The sequence below is a fragment of the Anoplolepis gracilipes genome, chromosome 8 (genome assembly GCF_047496725.1).
Source record: "Anoplolepis gracilipes chromosome 8, ASM4749672v1, whole genome shotgun sequence".
Classification (NCBI taxonomy): domain Eukaryota; kingdom Metazoa; phylum Arthropoda; class Insecta; order Hymenoptera; family Formicidae; genus Anoplolepis; species Anoplolepis gracilipes.
The window spans coordinates 7,425,381-7,441,897 of NC_132977.1; the positions used below are offsets into that span (position 1 = coordinate 7,425,381).

General features: G+C 31.6%; 2 protein-coding genes across 8 annotated transcripts; one reads left to right on the forward strand and one right to left on the reverse strand.

The window, feature by feature from the left end:
- Positions 1 to 42: 42 nt before the first annotated feature.
- Positions 43 to 8,234, reverse strand: LOC140668455 (uncharacterized). 5 transcript variants are annotated; one of them, XM_072897453.1, is made up of 13 exons: positions 8,076 to 8,234; positions 6,936 to 7,170; positions 6,654 to 6,853; positions 6,287 to 6,567; positions 5,942 to 6,203; positions 5,127 to 5,857; positions 4,450 to 4,722; positions 3,454 to 3,711; positions 2,505 to 2,813; positions 1,985 to 2,202; positions 1,255 to 1,371; positions 1,032 to 1,150; positions 43 to 808 (listed from the first exon to the last, which is right to left on the reverse strand). In XM_072897453.1, exons 2-13 carry the CDS (start codon positions 7,142 to 7,144, stop codon positions 636 to 638), a joined length of 3,150 nt encoding a protein of 1,049 aa, XP_072753554.1. In that variant the 5' UTR covers positions 7,145 to 7,170; positions 8,076 to 8,234; the 3' UTR covers positions 43 to 635. The 5 variants fall into 5 exon arrangements, with proteins under 5 accessions (XP_072753554.1, XP_072753556.1, XP_072753557.1 ...); XM_072897455.1 differs by having other exon boundaries at positions 8,082 to 8,233; XM_072897456.1 differs by lacking the exon at positions 8,076 to 8,234 and adding an exon at positions 7,524 to 7,986 and having other exon boundaries at positions 6,287 to 6,564.
- A 907-nt stretch (positions 8,235 to 9,141) lies between these two features.
- LOC140668475 (lipase 3) lies at positions 9,142 to 15,451 on the forward strand. 3 transcript variants are annotated; one of them, XM_072897502.1, is made up of 8 exons: positions 9,149 to 9,423; positions 9,699 to 10,150; positions 13,206 to 13,521; positions 13,741 to 13,855; positions 13,942 to 14,188; positions 14,262 to 14,511; positions 14,646 to 14,788; positions 14,899 to 15,445. In XM_072897502.1, exons 2-8 carry the CDS (start codon positions 10,109 to 10,111, stop codon positions 15,046 to 15,048), a joined length of 1,263 nt encoding a protein of 420 aa, XP_072753603.1. In that variant the 5' UTR covers positions 9,149 to 9,423; positions 9,699 to 10,108; the 3' UTR covers positions 15,049 to 15,445. The 3 variants fall into 3 exon arrangements, with proteins under 3 accessions (XP_072753605.1, XP_072753603.1, XP_072753604.1); XM_072897503.1 differs by having other exon boundaries at positions 9,901 to 10,150; XM_072897504.1 differs by lacking the exon at positions 9,699 to 10,150 and having other exon boundaries at positions 9,142 to 9,423; positions 14,899 to 15,451.
- Positions 15,452 to 16,517: the final 1,066 nt, after the last annotated feature.

Consider the following 16,517-nt stretch of genomic DNA (forward strand, 5'->3'; position numbering starts at 1 on the left):
GTGTAATGCTCCTCTGTTGGCGAGCCGTAATTCAAATCCTGATTTCAAGTATGACGTTCATCTTTATTCACTAATAAATTACGTGTTTAGAATTCTTGAGTTCTACATTTAACCGGGTCTACTGTACAAATTCGACATACGTTTACAATATATGCAATACAAATATGCTCAGTTCTCTCTTTGAATTCATAAAACAGGCCTAAGTTGCACTAGCGCAGAGTGTTACCGGCAAAGTATCAAACCCGGCGAAGACACATGCTCTCTTTTCACTTCATAATAATCGCATCACATAATTCACAGGCAAACGGCTATCGATATTTCACATAATCCAGCGTAAATCAGCACGCGGTGTATTAGAGACGCCGTCCGTTGCGCTTTTAAATACACTTTAGCAGAGGCAGGAGAAAGGGAGATGCACAGGGAAGATAGAAGCGCAACAAAATATATAAGGGAAAAATTGCAAACGTATGAGAAATACACGAGCAAACGTTCGTAATGAAAAACACGTGGAAGAACACAAAATATTAATTCCCTCTTCCGTTACACTTCATCATTTTCTTCGTCACTATCCCCAATTGTTTCTCCTCCATCTGATCGATGTGTTCTATCGATTATCAAGTTAAATATACCACTTGTTATATATTGCACGGTTTCAAGTTGGTCCCTTGTCGACTGTAAAACAATATATACGCGTTACTAAAGTCTTCATCCTGCGGCTTCTGTTTGCCCGTAATCTCGTCGTTGTAATAATACCACACATCCGTGCGAGGATTCTTCGCATATGCCGTATAATGGCCCGCGGAAACGCCTGAAATTTCGATTATATCATTTAAATATTCGTAAACTTCATACATTTAAATGCATAAATTAAATCAATCTTTATTTTAGAAAAGAAATTACTTAAAAATATATCTTTAAATAAAATCCTTCCAATTTCGATATTTATACAATAAAAATAAAATTCTTGATAAATTAAACAATTCAATGAAAACCACTACCATTTTTAAATATAATTTGAGCTTCTTACACACCTCCAAAGTGACACACACAGGCATAGAGATCATAAAGGTGGCGTCCTACACTTAGACCCACCAAAGGGAATGTGACCTTGTCGTCTAGTTTCATGCTCGCGCATTCATAAAACACAAATCTACAATCAATTAAGAACGATGCTTGAGCTATTTATAATAGTAATTTTTAATCTACCGACCTATATACATAAATTATTTTCATAAACATATGAATCTTACATACCGTTTAAGATATACAATGAGGAACTTGGGATATCGATGTACCGTAAGCGTTTTTGTGGCACATTGGTTACACCCACATTTCGGACAAAACCAAGGGTTATGTTCGTCCAAAGTTTCGCTAAAAATTCCAAAAGTATGATATATTAAACATGACAAAATATATTTATATATTATATACCAGTTATATACATATATATTCTAATATATAAAATTATTTTTAATGTGTATTTTTAATTGTGTATTTTGTACTTATTAAATTTAACATTTTCATTACGAGATATGAATTAATTCTATTTATTTATAGAACTTTTTTGCTTTTTATTTTGCACTTTGTTTGACCAGATACTAAGACTTATTTTTTAAAAGAATTTTAATATTGTCATTAACTTTTTCAATATGAAAGATCTACATCATTAAGCAATTTATAACACTCGAATTTTCGATAGTAACAAAAAATCAAAACCTTAATTAGATGCTAATGATAATTTCGCTGTCTATATAAAAAATTTAACAAAAAAAATTTTATTTATACTTATATTTTCATTAAATATGATAATTAACATTATTCATCTCTAAAAAAACAGACTATGCTCGAAGTATTAAATAATATTTTATAACAGTTAAATTAACATTAACGTTTGCAAGGTATCGTTAGTATTATATTTATCTCGCTCATTCAAAGAATGTCTAAATTAGCATAGTCATAAAAACAATTCATAGAAATCAATTACCTCTGACTAAACGCTTGAAGGCAATCATAAAGAGATAGTGGATGATGTGGTCGTTGTTTACTGACGCTAACGTGATCAACGGGATGCAGAATCTTAGGAACATACTCAGTATAACGAACTGCAAGCGTATCACCGTTTTGTAGCGCGATCATTCCTGTCTCAGGTACGCTACATCCTGTACAATGTGCGGTGTACATACATCGCGAACAATGATGACCCTGCAAGAATGTTTTGTCTTTTTTAATAATTCAATATGACAATATATTTAATAATTTAGATACTATCGATTCTCATATTAAATAACACTCGTAAGTCAACAACCTTACTGTCATTTTGAAATTTGTTGTCTAATATTATTTAACTATATTTTTCATATCAAATAATGTATTCAATTATGCATTCTGATTTATATAACCAATCAATCATCTTATTAATAAGCAAATTACTTTTTCTTTTAATTCGTACTTTGCCGTAAAGAAAAATGAAGTACACATCTTGTATAGTTTACAAAATATCTCACCTGTCCATCAACGAAATGAATCGTGTAGCGCCCTTCGTGCGGCACGTTTCTTTTGACAATATCATATAGATCCCGCGCGTTCACTCTCGACGGGAGTCGTATCAAGTGTGGATAACCAAAGAGCTTCGTGCTTTTGCGATTGTTTGTCGTCTCGTTCGTCGTATCGTGCCTCAACACTAAAGGTACGTTCAGAATACGAACAATGGGTCTCGGCCGGCCCGTTTGATCTATCTTCGTAAATGACGAGGCCGTCATGTACGTAGAACACATCGGACACGTTTGAGGTTCTGTTTGATTCTTGAAGTAATTCTGTAATTGAGTAATTTAAGTTTTGCTTAAAATAATTTCAAAATTTGGTACAATTGTAGATAACTTTAATTTTCGCTAAAATCATAGGATTCTTTCAATAAATAACAACATAAAGTAAAACCCCTCAGTTAAATGGCAGCATCAGATTAGTCTGAATTGAGTTCCAGGTATGAATTATACCAGGCTTTTGGATTATACTGAAAAAGCGGATCATACGAGATTCCAACTTTTCGTTTCCAGTCGCCTCTGCTAAAATAGCGTCCCTGACATTTTGGAAAACGTAAAGCTATTTCTGGTTCTCGTACGTATCATTGCGATACCGTCCGTCTAGAACGTTGAACGATCTTATCTCAGACCTTCCCGGGATGAAATATGACAACGTATGCCTCGTTTGTACATCCCCTCCATTAGATTGAAACTGCCAATTTTTTCATCATCGGGGTGATCGCAATTGTAATCGATCACAATAAGAAGAAAAGGAATATTTAACGCTAATTATATGACTATTTTACTTGTGAATGAAAAAAGAATTATAACAATTCATAGTGACAGTAAAGATATATTACTACAACTGATTTCTAATCATTTAATTAGATATATTTTGACTTCATTATACTTTGAACAAAATGATCAAACTCACCTCAATGCAAGGGTCGCACATAATAAAGTTACAATTATTCCCACTGTGCCTTTTCAAATCGCCATCCAGTTCCTCAAGACAGATCATGCATGGCACTTCCTCGCCTGTTATCGTACATTTCTGGGAAGAGTCCATCTCCAATGGCCGATCTCCTCCGCCATCGGATACTGAAGTGTACGCATCGGGCGGTTCCGTGAGTTCAAAGGCGTATATCGATCGATTCGTATCATTGATGTGTCTCAAGAGTGTATTGTCATCCTTAAATTTAAAACCTTGATGTAGAATCCAATAGACAGTGATGTTTCCACCTAAGTACGATAAGCTACGGCAAGCAAGTAATTCCCGATACCTATGGTGCAAGGGGAAAATAATATATAGTAAGAAAGCAACGGTAAAAGACCGACAGCGTTGGCGAAATTAACAGAGTAAAAGAGGTGACGAAAGAAAAACAGAATAAAGAGAAGAATCGGCGAGTCTGTGCGATGAAATGTAGCCCCGTAACTATATTTTCACGTTACGAGAATGTTCTTCCATAGAGTTTCTTTAGGAGAATGGTATCGGCGATAATCGATCCTATTCGAATATACCACCTTCTTAACTCTCCAGAATTATTTCCTAATAGCGTGCGTTAGATCTTGACTCGTATAGAACTCGATTATGAAGCGATAATTAAATCCTAAACTTTTTATTCAGGGATCAATTTTATTCAGAATCAATATTTATAGTGTGGTTAATGCTAAAATCCTGTAAAAGATAATAGCAACGCTACTGAAGACCTTTATATAAATCAAATATAATTAAATATAAATCTAAATTTAATATATATTTGATTAATTTATTCATAATTACTGTAATTTGTAGTAACACAATTTTCGTTATATATATTTTAAAAATAAATAAATTAATAGCTAGAAATGATTCATATTGATATAAAAGAGGACTCCGTTAAAATGAGTTTATATTAAAAATGTAAAAAACATATTTTCTCGTACCTACCAGAATCTTCGCTATGTGATTTTCCAGAACCTCTGCAAGTGCAATATTCGACACTGCGATATTCTCCTTGCCGAGAGTTTTTAACAATTCCTCTTTCAATTTTCCAATTCGTGACTGCTTATTTAAGGAAACGACACATCTCATGGGTTGATCACCGTTTGCAGGAACATATGTGACATTTAACTGTCTTTCCATTGCATGAGGTAGAGGTACCGATAGATACATAAAAGGTTCATATGTAACAGAAACGTGACTACAAACCGAACACACAACCTGTAAATACATTTAGAATATAAATATTTAACACATCGTAAGTAGAGCATTTTAAAACCATCGAATGTCTTTTTAATTTAGATTTTTTAATTATGTCGATTTTTTAATCGAATTGCCAAATCAAAATCAAAAATATATTCGTTGATTTTGGCACACTTTGTAATAATTTAAATTTAAAAAAAAATTTTTTTTTAATGAAAATAATATTTAGTACTTGAAAAAAATTGTACATAATTGTAATTGTAGTAATAGCATGAAGCCTGTCTTTTATTTTTTTCAAGGCAGGATGGAAAATCTATTACAATTTAATATAGGAGACCTTTTACAGTAAGTACCGATAATTGGCGGTATCTCTCCAACGCGTGATCTCCCACCTAGATAAATATCGTTCGCAAGATTCTTACCGTGCTCTTAAACTGGCCTTGAAAGGTATCCACGATGATACTTTTATTGGATCGCAAATGCTTCACCCAATGTTTATCCGCCTCGAGTTCTTCTTGCGCAGCAATAGCGCCAGTTCCATAATTTTGTAGAATCCGCGAACACTGAATATTTTCGTTACTGAGACTGTCATGCTTATGATTCTTCTCCTGGTCGTCTAATCTCATGCGTTTCACGTTACACTTTTCCAGACCGCTATCATACTCGATGTCGGAACTATTAGATGCGTGATCGAGACTACCGTTGACCTTCTGAACGTTCACCTCTTTTATACGTTTGATACTAACACTTTTATTATCAAAGTCGTGATTTTCCATAAGATTCGAATTGTCCAATGGCATCCTGCGGACATTGTCCTTTGGAAATTTCTGCGAGTCATAATGGATCTCATTATTACACTCTTGTTGCGTTACTAAGAAATTAGCATTACTGGTTTTAGCTTCTTTGTGAATATCGTATAAGCCACCATACTGCGGCACTGTTTTTGATAGTTCTATCAATGTATCTAATCTCAAAGATCGCGTCGGAGTTTCATTTGTGTCTTCTTCATTGACTTTGTTGTGAATAAAAGTACTCGATCTCGCCTCGATGATTTCATCTGAATCTAGCGTCTCCTCTTCGTCCTCACCATTTAAAGGTGAATCTCTTGGTGAATTCGTGATACTATCGAGCTCTCCGATCGATGAATCAAAGTCTTGTAAAATATTGGAAAAAAAAAATATCAAGATATGATCTCTCAAGAGTAATACAATTCTACACACATCATGTAGTCTCTTACCTCTTGGTGAACCAGCCATAGTTACATTGGGACTATTTGGACATTCTGGTGATAAGCATTCATACATTTCCAAAAGATCTGAATTAGGGTTAGCCGTGGCAGTGATAGGAGAAAGGGTCTTTCCGTTTGAATTTTCTATAGAGTTAAAAGAATTGGCAGTGGTTGTAGACAATGGAACTTGACAGTTCTTGGCACACTTTGCTGTGTTCATTTGCTCGTGAAGAGAATCCAACAGAAGCGCCAGAAATTCTTGACAATCATGCTGTTAAATACATACAACACAATCTCATACCGAATAATAAGCAATAAACAATTGATTGAATATGCAAACAATCGCACCCTTACCTGCCTATAATCTTTAAATTGTGAATGGTAAGCACCTAAGGTTTGCTTAAATTCTGTTGGTCTGAGTACACTGTACTTTCCGGACCACATTTTCCCGAGGAGTACGCTAAAATGTGCCATTAATGATCCAGGCGGAGGCAGTTTCTCTCCTCTCTGCTGTAAATCCAAGAAATGTCGTAGGACAGGTGGAGTCGCGGTCAAACATTGCAACCCAGCTGCCATAAAACAGGTATTACCCAAGTTACGAAGACCGCACACGCCTGCAGACAGGGCAACTTCTTCTGAAAATATATGTATTCGAGAAAGAATAAACATGTGTCGTGTATCATGATTTGTACATTTCATACATTACATTACATACACTCACCCATTGGTGAGTCATCATGAGAATCTCCAGCTTCTGCAAAAAGATTATTAAGCGCTGGTGTGCCAGGTGGCAGGAATGGACCATGTTCTAAGCCAGTCCCAGAATCAATGGGATCAGCACCGACATCCGAGAAATCATTTAATCCAGGTGGCGGAGGAAGAGGAATTGCGTAATCTGATGTTGAACTGTTTGCTTCAGTCCTGTAAAAACATTGAGGACAATTAGATTTTTAATACAAATACTGCTGTAAAAGTATATAATATAAAGAAAATATATCCATACCATGTATCTTCAATGCCCATGTTAACTTCAGACGAGAGAGTTTTATCTTCTTGCAGTGTAAGAGCTTGATCCAAGGAAGAAGTTAAGGGGCTAAGGCCAGTTGATTCTAATACCTCCGATATCTCTGGGACGTCAGGCAGGTGAAAAATTCCAGATGTTCCAATCATTGAAATATCTTCAACTTCCGAAACATCCACCTTATTGTCCATTCAGATAGCAACACAAAGCGCACAATCTGCAATAAAAATGAATTATTATATTAAATTTTAATTGCTCATATAAATAAAGCTTTATTTTGTTCGATACATTTTCTAATTGATTTACTAAGTTTACTTCAATATTATATAAAAACATTGTTTACTAGATATAAATCTATTTATACTAATAATTTCCCAACGTGAAGAGAAAAAAATATAACTTTAAAAATAATATTAATATCGATAATATTAAATTGCAATCGATTACATTACGATATTAATTACAATAACGTGAGAAATTTACGATATTTTTCGCAGACTCACTCTCAATTAATTTTGATGACTAACATGATCTAATAAAAACAGAACAAAGAAGATATTAATAATTTACCATAAGCAGGAAAAATTAGCATTCCAACGGTAATTTAAACCGTTTCTACAAATACCGTAATTTTAATCGAATCACATTAACCTAACCTATCGTAATCGCAAGACGCAATTCTGTCGATCGCTCCTCGTGCGAAAGAATAAATTCAAGACGAGAGAACAAGAGTTTTGCAAACACACGCCTCGATTTTACATCGCCGTCCTAACCTGATACTCGCGGCGATTCCGCGCGATTGTATATCACATATCGTATCGCGCCGCGTGCGGGATAGACGATTTTCGTTAATATGTCGCGAATTTTTCTCTTTTACAGGTCGAGCGAGCGAGATGCGCGAGCGAAATCGACGAATTCGTTCAATATGGAAGAGAGCGAAATTCTCGAAAGTGCGAACGAGCGCGAGTAGGGAGCGAGCAGGCCAACTGATCTCGCGAGTCGCGGGCGCATCGTGACACCGCATTATCGCGTACGCGAGGACGCCGATGACGCTATCGCTGACCTAGAGATGGCACGCAATTGCAAAAGATCGCGAAAATTCACGGAAATCCGGCTACTTACTCACACCGTGAAGAAAACGACACCCGCACCCGACGAGACGTCTACACCGCCATTGCAGCCGCGCAGCGTGATTCGCGCAGGACTCGTAGACTCAGGAAATGGAAGTGTTTTTGAATTCTCGGCCGCACAGAACACAGAACCGCACAACACCGCCGAAACAATCATGGCGACCCCGCTTGACGACAAACGGTATCCGCGAAAAGAGGGAGGTGGCGCCGCGAGAGATCCGGCCCCAAGCGTCGTGCATGCGCACGCGCACGCGCGCCAAATTGCCGATCGCCAACGCGTCAAAACCATGAATCAAAAATTACCCAGACGAATCACCGTACGAGAGTTGACAAAGTCTCTAGAGGGTATGTAATGTACATACAAATGTAATGTAATCAAATGTAATAATGCAATTTAATGAAATTTAATGTAATATAATGGACATACACGTGTATTGAATGTGTTTTTTTTTTTTTTTTTTTTTTTTTTTTCAGATAAGGCAATTGTTACGAAGATGAAAACGAGGTAGCGAATCCGATTGGCTACGCCATGTTGTTACTACCTCTTTGAGCGAAACTAGTGATATATCTATATTTGAGGTAACAGCATTTTATATATATATATATATATACATACAGAGAGTCTTAAAAATATATTTAAGAGATATTTAATATTTTATGTGAAAATATTTCGGTATTTTCACACACGCAATGAATAACTAGCAATGTCGCTCGTGCCGATTTGATAGGAAGAAGACAGAAAACGGTATATCTGTCCTCTTCTACTATCCGAAGTTAGCCGAAGCGCCGAGCTCTCACATGTATATACGCGGTTTTCATTGCATACGTTAGTACTACTAAGTTAGTAGTGTTCTATATTAATGGTTTGACGTGTGCGCGTCCCAAAAGTGTATATACATAATAAAAAATTTAAAATCGTGATAATATAAATATAAAAATTTTGATTCGTAATTTTATATTTTTAAAATTTTTTTATGAATAAGAAAGAGAAATTCTTTAATGTATTGCTTTTAATGTAGTGCTTTAGATACGATATTATTTATTACATATAATTTTTGTGTTCTTCACCCAACAGTGGCATCTAACAAAAGAATTTAATTTGCTCAGTATATCCTTTTATTACCAGAGCATTTTTCGCGTATAATTAATTTCTTCTTTTTTATCATTTCTTTTAGTATATTTTTTTTTTAAAATAGAACAGATAATATAAAATTTATTTATTATTATTCGTCGTGAAGAGTTGACGTAATGCTGCTTGATGAATAGCAGAACATTCATCCAGGATTCTATTCAAAAGTTTTACGAAGGAAATAAATTAATCAATGAAATTGCGTCATGTGGTATGTATATATTACATTTAAACGGAAACTATTAAAATATAAACTTCAGTTAGCTTTATCGTTTAGACATTTAGACCTTTGCCCTATTCTCGTCTCCACGCATATTGTAACCTCACTTTGAATACAGTCCTGTCAGCGTAGTGCGTATATATACATACTACGTATATATATATGTATATGTATATATATGTATATATATTATGTACATCTACGATGATTTTGTATTCATGTTGATATAATCGCACGTTTTTTCCTTATGTCTTCTACGAAACAAGAGCTCTGGAACTCGTTTGACTCGTGCGCGCGCAACGAGTATAATTTCGTCTCATTGCATTTTAATTCTTCAAAACAACGTCTCATTCGAGGTAAAAGCCTCATTTCGACACACCGTTAATAATCCGCCGCTAATTTCGGCGCGATCTCTTTGGAGTAGAGAGGAAAACGCGCCTTTCACCGCGTTCTTTTTCAAACGCGCAGACGACTCCGTTCCTTCCGTGGCGCACGATTTCGCGGGTCGCTTTCTCGGAAGTCGCACGTGAGTTGCGTCTCGAGCAAAAACAAGAAGTTAGAAAGAGAAACACGAGCGGGAAACTGTGAACAATCACGTATGTTTCTATAAAAAAGAAAATCGTTCTGCGAGAGAGACTCAAATTTTACATCGCGGTGCTGATATCGCAACAGTGACATGGATAAGGCAACGAGTCAGGATGAGACCTACATGACAACGGTAAGACAATCATCGATCAATATTATGGTTCGATCTTAGCAAAGTATATCACGCGTCACTATCGAACTTATATATAATTTTTTTTAGAAATATTAACGACATATATATATATTACACGTGAAATCATCAGAAAAAATTCAGACGATTATTCTAATAAGATATGTGAAATTTTAACTCTTGTCGTCTCTTCAATAAGTTATCTTTTGATTCAGATATGTAACTTTCTCTCTCTATCTCTCTCACTCTTTCCTCCCTCTCTCTCTCTATCACATATCTGTATTTTATCTTAAAAAAAAAAGATGAGAAAAGCTTATATAATATATATATGTATATATGTATACACAAATTGTGATAAAAATATGATCAATATATCAGAATCATTATACATCACATATGAATCGCAATTAATAATTAATAATAGTTTATTGATAAATACTATCATTAATTATAATGTATTAATAAAATGTAGATAGACAATTATAAATTAGTGGAAAAATATAAATTGAACTTACAATCAAGAAAAGAAAAAAAAATATAAGATAATAAAATATAATTCAGAGCAAAATTCAATTAAGCTGGTAAATAATCGTTTAAAACTGCTCTTCAATTAAGATAAAGCTCAATCTCAAACACCATTTACTAAAAAAAGACTCTCAAACATCATTTACTAAAAAAGACTCTAATTGGCTCTTTTTTATCATAATTCTATTTTATTTTATTACAATTCTATTTTATTCTATTGTATCTCATTCTTGTTTAAGCTTATAATGCTAAATTTGTTCTTTATAGTTTCCTGTAGCCTATTTTCTCCTCATTTTCTGCACAACACTTAAATATATATGTCTATTTTACTTTGAATGCAGAAAATGTATCATAGCATGCAGACTTATTAAATATATTATTGCTAAATATTAATAATAAAATAATATAAAGTAATATCTTTTCGCTTTTTTCTTCTTACATCCAAATAACAGCAAAGTTTGTCAGGCTTTCGCTACGATCTTCTTCTGCTATGTAAATGTCCAAAGATTAATGTCCAAAATGCTAATAATAAGATCTACTCCTCATACATCGTATTTTAATGTACAATGTACTAATTTATTTAAATTTTATGAATAATTTTTTTAATATCTTTTGAATGTTTTTTTTTTTAGAAATACTGTATTATAAATTATAATATATGCCAATGCTTGAATTTTTAATTACCAAAGCTATTGTATTAATTATATACGTAAATTTGGCAAGTAAATATACAATTGGCTAAATTGCATTTTACGATATTGAGTCAGAAATAATTTTTTCAATAACTGCATGTATTCATGACAAAGAATTTTGATGTAAAGTATGATATAAAATAATTTAATAAATCATTAAGTTATTTTATATCTCTGAGTTCTCAAAATTTTTGAATTAATGAATTACCTTATTACTCTCCAAATATTGAAACTCTAAATTTATTAAAAAGCAATTAGTTTTTTTGATTATTTCGCAAATCTAATTTTGTGTAAAAGTCATTTAACTTTTTTTAATCTGTATAATGGATTTTTTATTTTAAAGAAATATTTTATTTTAAATAATTTATTTTAAATTGATATGTTATAAAGTTATAATAGATTTAAGCCAGCTTTAAACGACCTATAACAATATTCATCAAAAAATTCCGTTTATAAATATCAAAAATCAATAATTATATTTATAATAAATATTTACAATAAATTTGAATCATAGAACACACAGATGCACATATACATGTAATCAAAATACATGTATGAATGTATAAATACTTCTATAAAATAGTAAATAGAATTTGAAGAATCTTCTAGAATTCTAAAATTCTCTTCGCGAATTAGAGAATATTTAAAGTTTAGCTTTAAGAACATTCTGTTCTGAAATAATAATGCGATTGCCGCTCTAATTTACAATATTTATACAATTACATATGTTGTTTCATAACAGACTGTTTACGTACAATTACGTACATTATTTTGTAATGGATTTTACGATAATTGCGTATAATCGTTTCATAACAAACTTGCTTAACCTTGAGTAAATTATTTAAATATATTTGTTTTCGCGTCCATGCATAATTCCGTTTCCGGAATAGAAAACATCACGTTCAGCGTGATATTTTATCAGCTAATTAAATAAACTTCTCAAGATGTATGACGCAGAGATGAATTATTCCACTTTGAAATATCCGACAGTTTTACGTTACAAATCTCAAATCAATGTCAAGTGTGTTTTTGTTTTATAAATCGTATTTAATTCTTAATGTTTCAATAATTTTATATATTTATGACAAAGAATTTTGGTGTAAAATATGATATAAAATAACTTGATAAATCGTTAAGTTATTTTATATCTCTAAGTTCTCAAAAATTTTTAATTAATGAATTAATAATTTAAGCGTTTATTATTTAATTATTATGAGTCTGAACTTTTGACCGGAGAGGGTCCAGCTAAATAAAACTTTCTTTAACGTTTAGCAAGTACCGTATATGCTTCTTTTACAGCCCATAAAAATGTTGTAATTACAGAAACAAAATAAAGTTAATGTTTTATTCATATACAAATATAAAGAACATAAATAATATTATTTTATTATAAATTATTTTATTTTAATAATAAAAGTAGATTTTGGGATAGCTTTCATATATTATTGAGAAATTATAAATAATATATTAATGTTAAAAAATATAATCTTTTAATATATATTCATATATAAGTCTGTTATTTATTATTAGAGGAATTTTCACGAATTATTATTGAAAATGTATGTTGAACATTTAAGTTTAAAAATGTTATAAGATTCTTACTTGCACTAAGATAAAGAAAGGTAATCGTAAAATTTGAAGAAAGCTAAAAAAATTTATATGGATATGCACGTCGAGTTGAATAAAATTTCGTCATTTATACTAATATTTATATTGATATTATATTAATATTATATACAATTTTAGATCGAGTAATGTTATACGATTTAATAAATTAATGAAGATGTAAAATCATTCGCCAATAAAGAATTATATAATGATGACATTTTATATAATTGCAGCCTGAACTAATTAAAGCTCATGGTTACATACCAGAGACCCATCATATTTGGACAGAAGATGATTATTGTTTGAACGTGCACCGGATACCCTCACCCAATCGAGTGCCAATAAAAACTGACTCTATCACAAATACTGATACGGTTATTAATAACATTTGCGAAGATTCTAATTTATCATCTTCCTCGGATTGTCATCATGATGTTTTGAAAACTCTCAGATCTTCCAATGCAAATTCAAAATTGCCGATACTTGTAAACCACGGACTATTATCCAGTTCTGCAGATTGGGTGCTACTGGGTCCTCACAAAGCTCTTGGTTATTCCTCATTAATTTTTTCTTATCTTTTTATTTATTTTTATTTATTTTATATTATGTGTTTTTGATTATTTATATTTCAGTCGCTTGTTCACACTAGAATTTCCATAATTTTAACAAATTTATAAATCAATAGAGATCTATATAGTGCGAAAATTTAATTATATATTAATAAAATAATATAAATATATCTCTCTCATGTAACTTTTCACGTTGCAGCATATGTCCTTTGCGATAATGGCTTCGACGTTTGGCTCGCGAACGCTCGTGGAAATACTTACTCCAAAAGTCATAAGCATTATTCGACTAAGGATAAAGAGTTTTGGGATTTCAGGTAATCAAATAATTTTTTAAGCGACTAAAGTATAAGAAAATAAATATAGAAAAATATTATACGAAAAATATATGTTTCTTTTATAGCTTTCATGAGATTGGATATTATGATTTACCAGCGATGATAGATTACATCTTAAAAAAGACTGGTTATTCCGAATTATATTATATCGGTCACAGTCAGGGTACAACCACGTTTTACATTATGTTGAGCGAAAGACCCGAATATAATTCTAAAATCAAGGGAATGATAAGTTTGGCACCTATAGCGTTCATATCGAATCAAACAAGTCCACTCATCAAGTATGTCGTACATTTTATCGATTTATTGCAGGTAATACAATTTTCTTTTTTTTTTCCCCCGCGAGATTGTGTGTTTATTACTCACCGTTATGAACGTATTTCAGTGGAGCTCCAACTTTTTCAACTTTTACGAATGGTTACCTTATAATAAGTTACAAGCAACTTTGTTTAGCACCCTTGTACGCAACGCTCCTTGTTCGGTGACAAAGGGTATCTGCCACTATTGGTTTTTCTTAGTTGCCGGATTCGGTAGCGATCAACTTGATGAATCCATGTTGCCTTTGATATTCGGACATTTTCCGGCAGGCGGTGCGATGAGACAATTCATTCATTTTGGTCAATTGGTAATGTCCGGTGAGTAAGATAACATCCGTAAGAATAATCATAATTGTTCCCTTGATACGTAAATTCTTTGGCAACCTACTTTAAAAAGAGATAATTACACTTATGTTGAAACATCCTGTTTATAATTTATAATCGTTTTTCAGGCCATTTTCGGCAATTTGATTATGGCGCTAAAATGAACCTAAACCGTTATGGATCCATTCAACCACTCAAATATAATCTTGAAAGGATCAAAGTACCTATAGCAATTTTTTATAGTGACAATGACCATCTCACACATGATACTGTAAGTTCCATATAATCTTTTAATATAAATCATCCTACAATATTATATAAAAATAGGATTAAAATCAAAATTAAGTTTTTATGAGGTTTCACATTTTGTAATTGTTTCAGGACATCCAAAAATTGGTAAATAAATTACCTAATGTTATAGAAGTTAAAAAGATACCGTATGAAAAATTCAATCATATTGATTACTTGTGGGGCCGAGATGCGAAAACACTTCTATATAACCAAATTATAATGATGTTGAAGAAATTTTAATGTATATTATTAATAATATCTTAAAAACTAAAACTATATAAAATATTTCGACTTTTTTGCGTTTATATATTGCCAGATTCAAATCACGATCAACTCAATCAAATCAACATTGTAAGCTTTTATTTTAATCAACACTAGTGAGAAAATTGACAAGTGAAACATATTCAATTGTGAGAAACATTTAAGTTTCTCACAATTGAATTATTATATTAGAAGCGAAAATAAATCTTTTTCTTTTTTTTCCGAAATAAAAAGAGAAATTTTTAATATGTCATCACTAGTCTTTGGTAGTATGGATGGATAATACATACCAAAAATTTTCTCTTTATAGGCTCATAGATTATTAATAAATAACAGTAAATTTTTATAAATGGTAAAGTTTTACTAAAAATATAGGATACACACATGCACATATATAAAAAAAATTATATGTACATTTCTTAATATAGGGTAATAAAAAAATTAATATTTTTGGTATATATATATATATATATATATATATATATATATATATATATATAGGTATATATGTATATATTTTATTAACTACATTGTTATCTCTAACACACGAATAAGCACGATCTAGAAAACTAAAATTTATATCCATTAAAAAATTTACAAAAAATTTTTTGTGTCTGATATAATTTATAATGACTAGAATCTTTAGAGATTACATAATCTTTAAACAAGGTGCATTCCTAACTTGTGAAAAAAATTTTGAGATATTTAAAATAATACACATATGTAGACATAGATTAGAGATTCAAGTATTAGGAGCAAGTGCCCTATCAGTACACATGTTCAAAAGATGTCTATAAGAGATTCACAGGATATTAAAATATGTTTTATTCTATGGATCTCCTATAAACATCTTTTGAATATGTGTGCTGATAGGGTGTATAATAACAATTTTAATGACAATAGAATACATTATGTGATTTAATTTTTAAATACAATGCTTTTATATGTATGCATATATAAGTCTATATTTAGAATAAATTGATACAATAATATATATATTTATTTTTGTACATAAAAATGTTATTTAATGTATTTATACATAAATAATTTTGCAAAATAAAGAAACTACATATTTATAACAAAATACACATTTAATAATTTATAAAATACAGATGAAATATCACTATCATTTTTGTATATTCAAAAAAAAATGACTTACATTATATATATAATAAAATATTTTGTATGTATAGTTTTGTATGAAAATTGCACATGGTCTTATGAGTATATATTTAAATCAGCAATTACATTTTTGCGGTTTATTCTAATGATGTAAAATAAGTTTCACAACTCTTACTTTGTTAAATGACACATATGTGTCAAGGAAGTTGCATCATTGTAACAACATATCTCACATAATGATAAACACGTTTCGTGAAAAAGATTTCGTGAATGTGCAACAAGCACGAAATTCAATTTTATATTTTCCTTCGAAATAAGTATTTCGC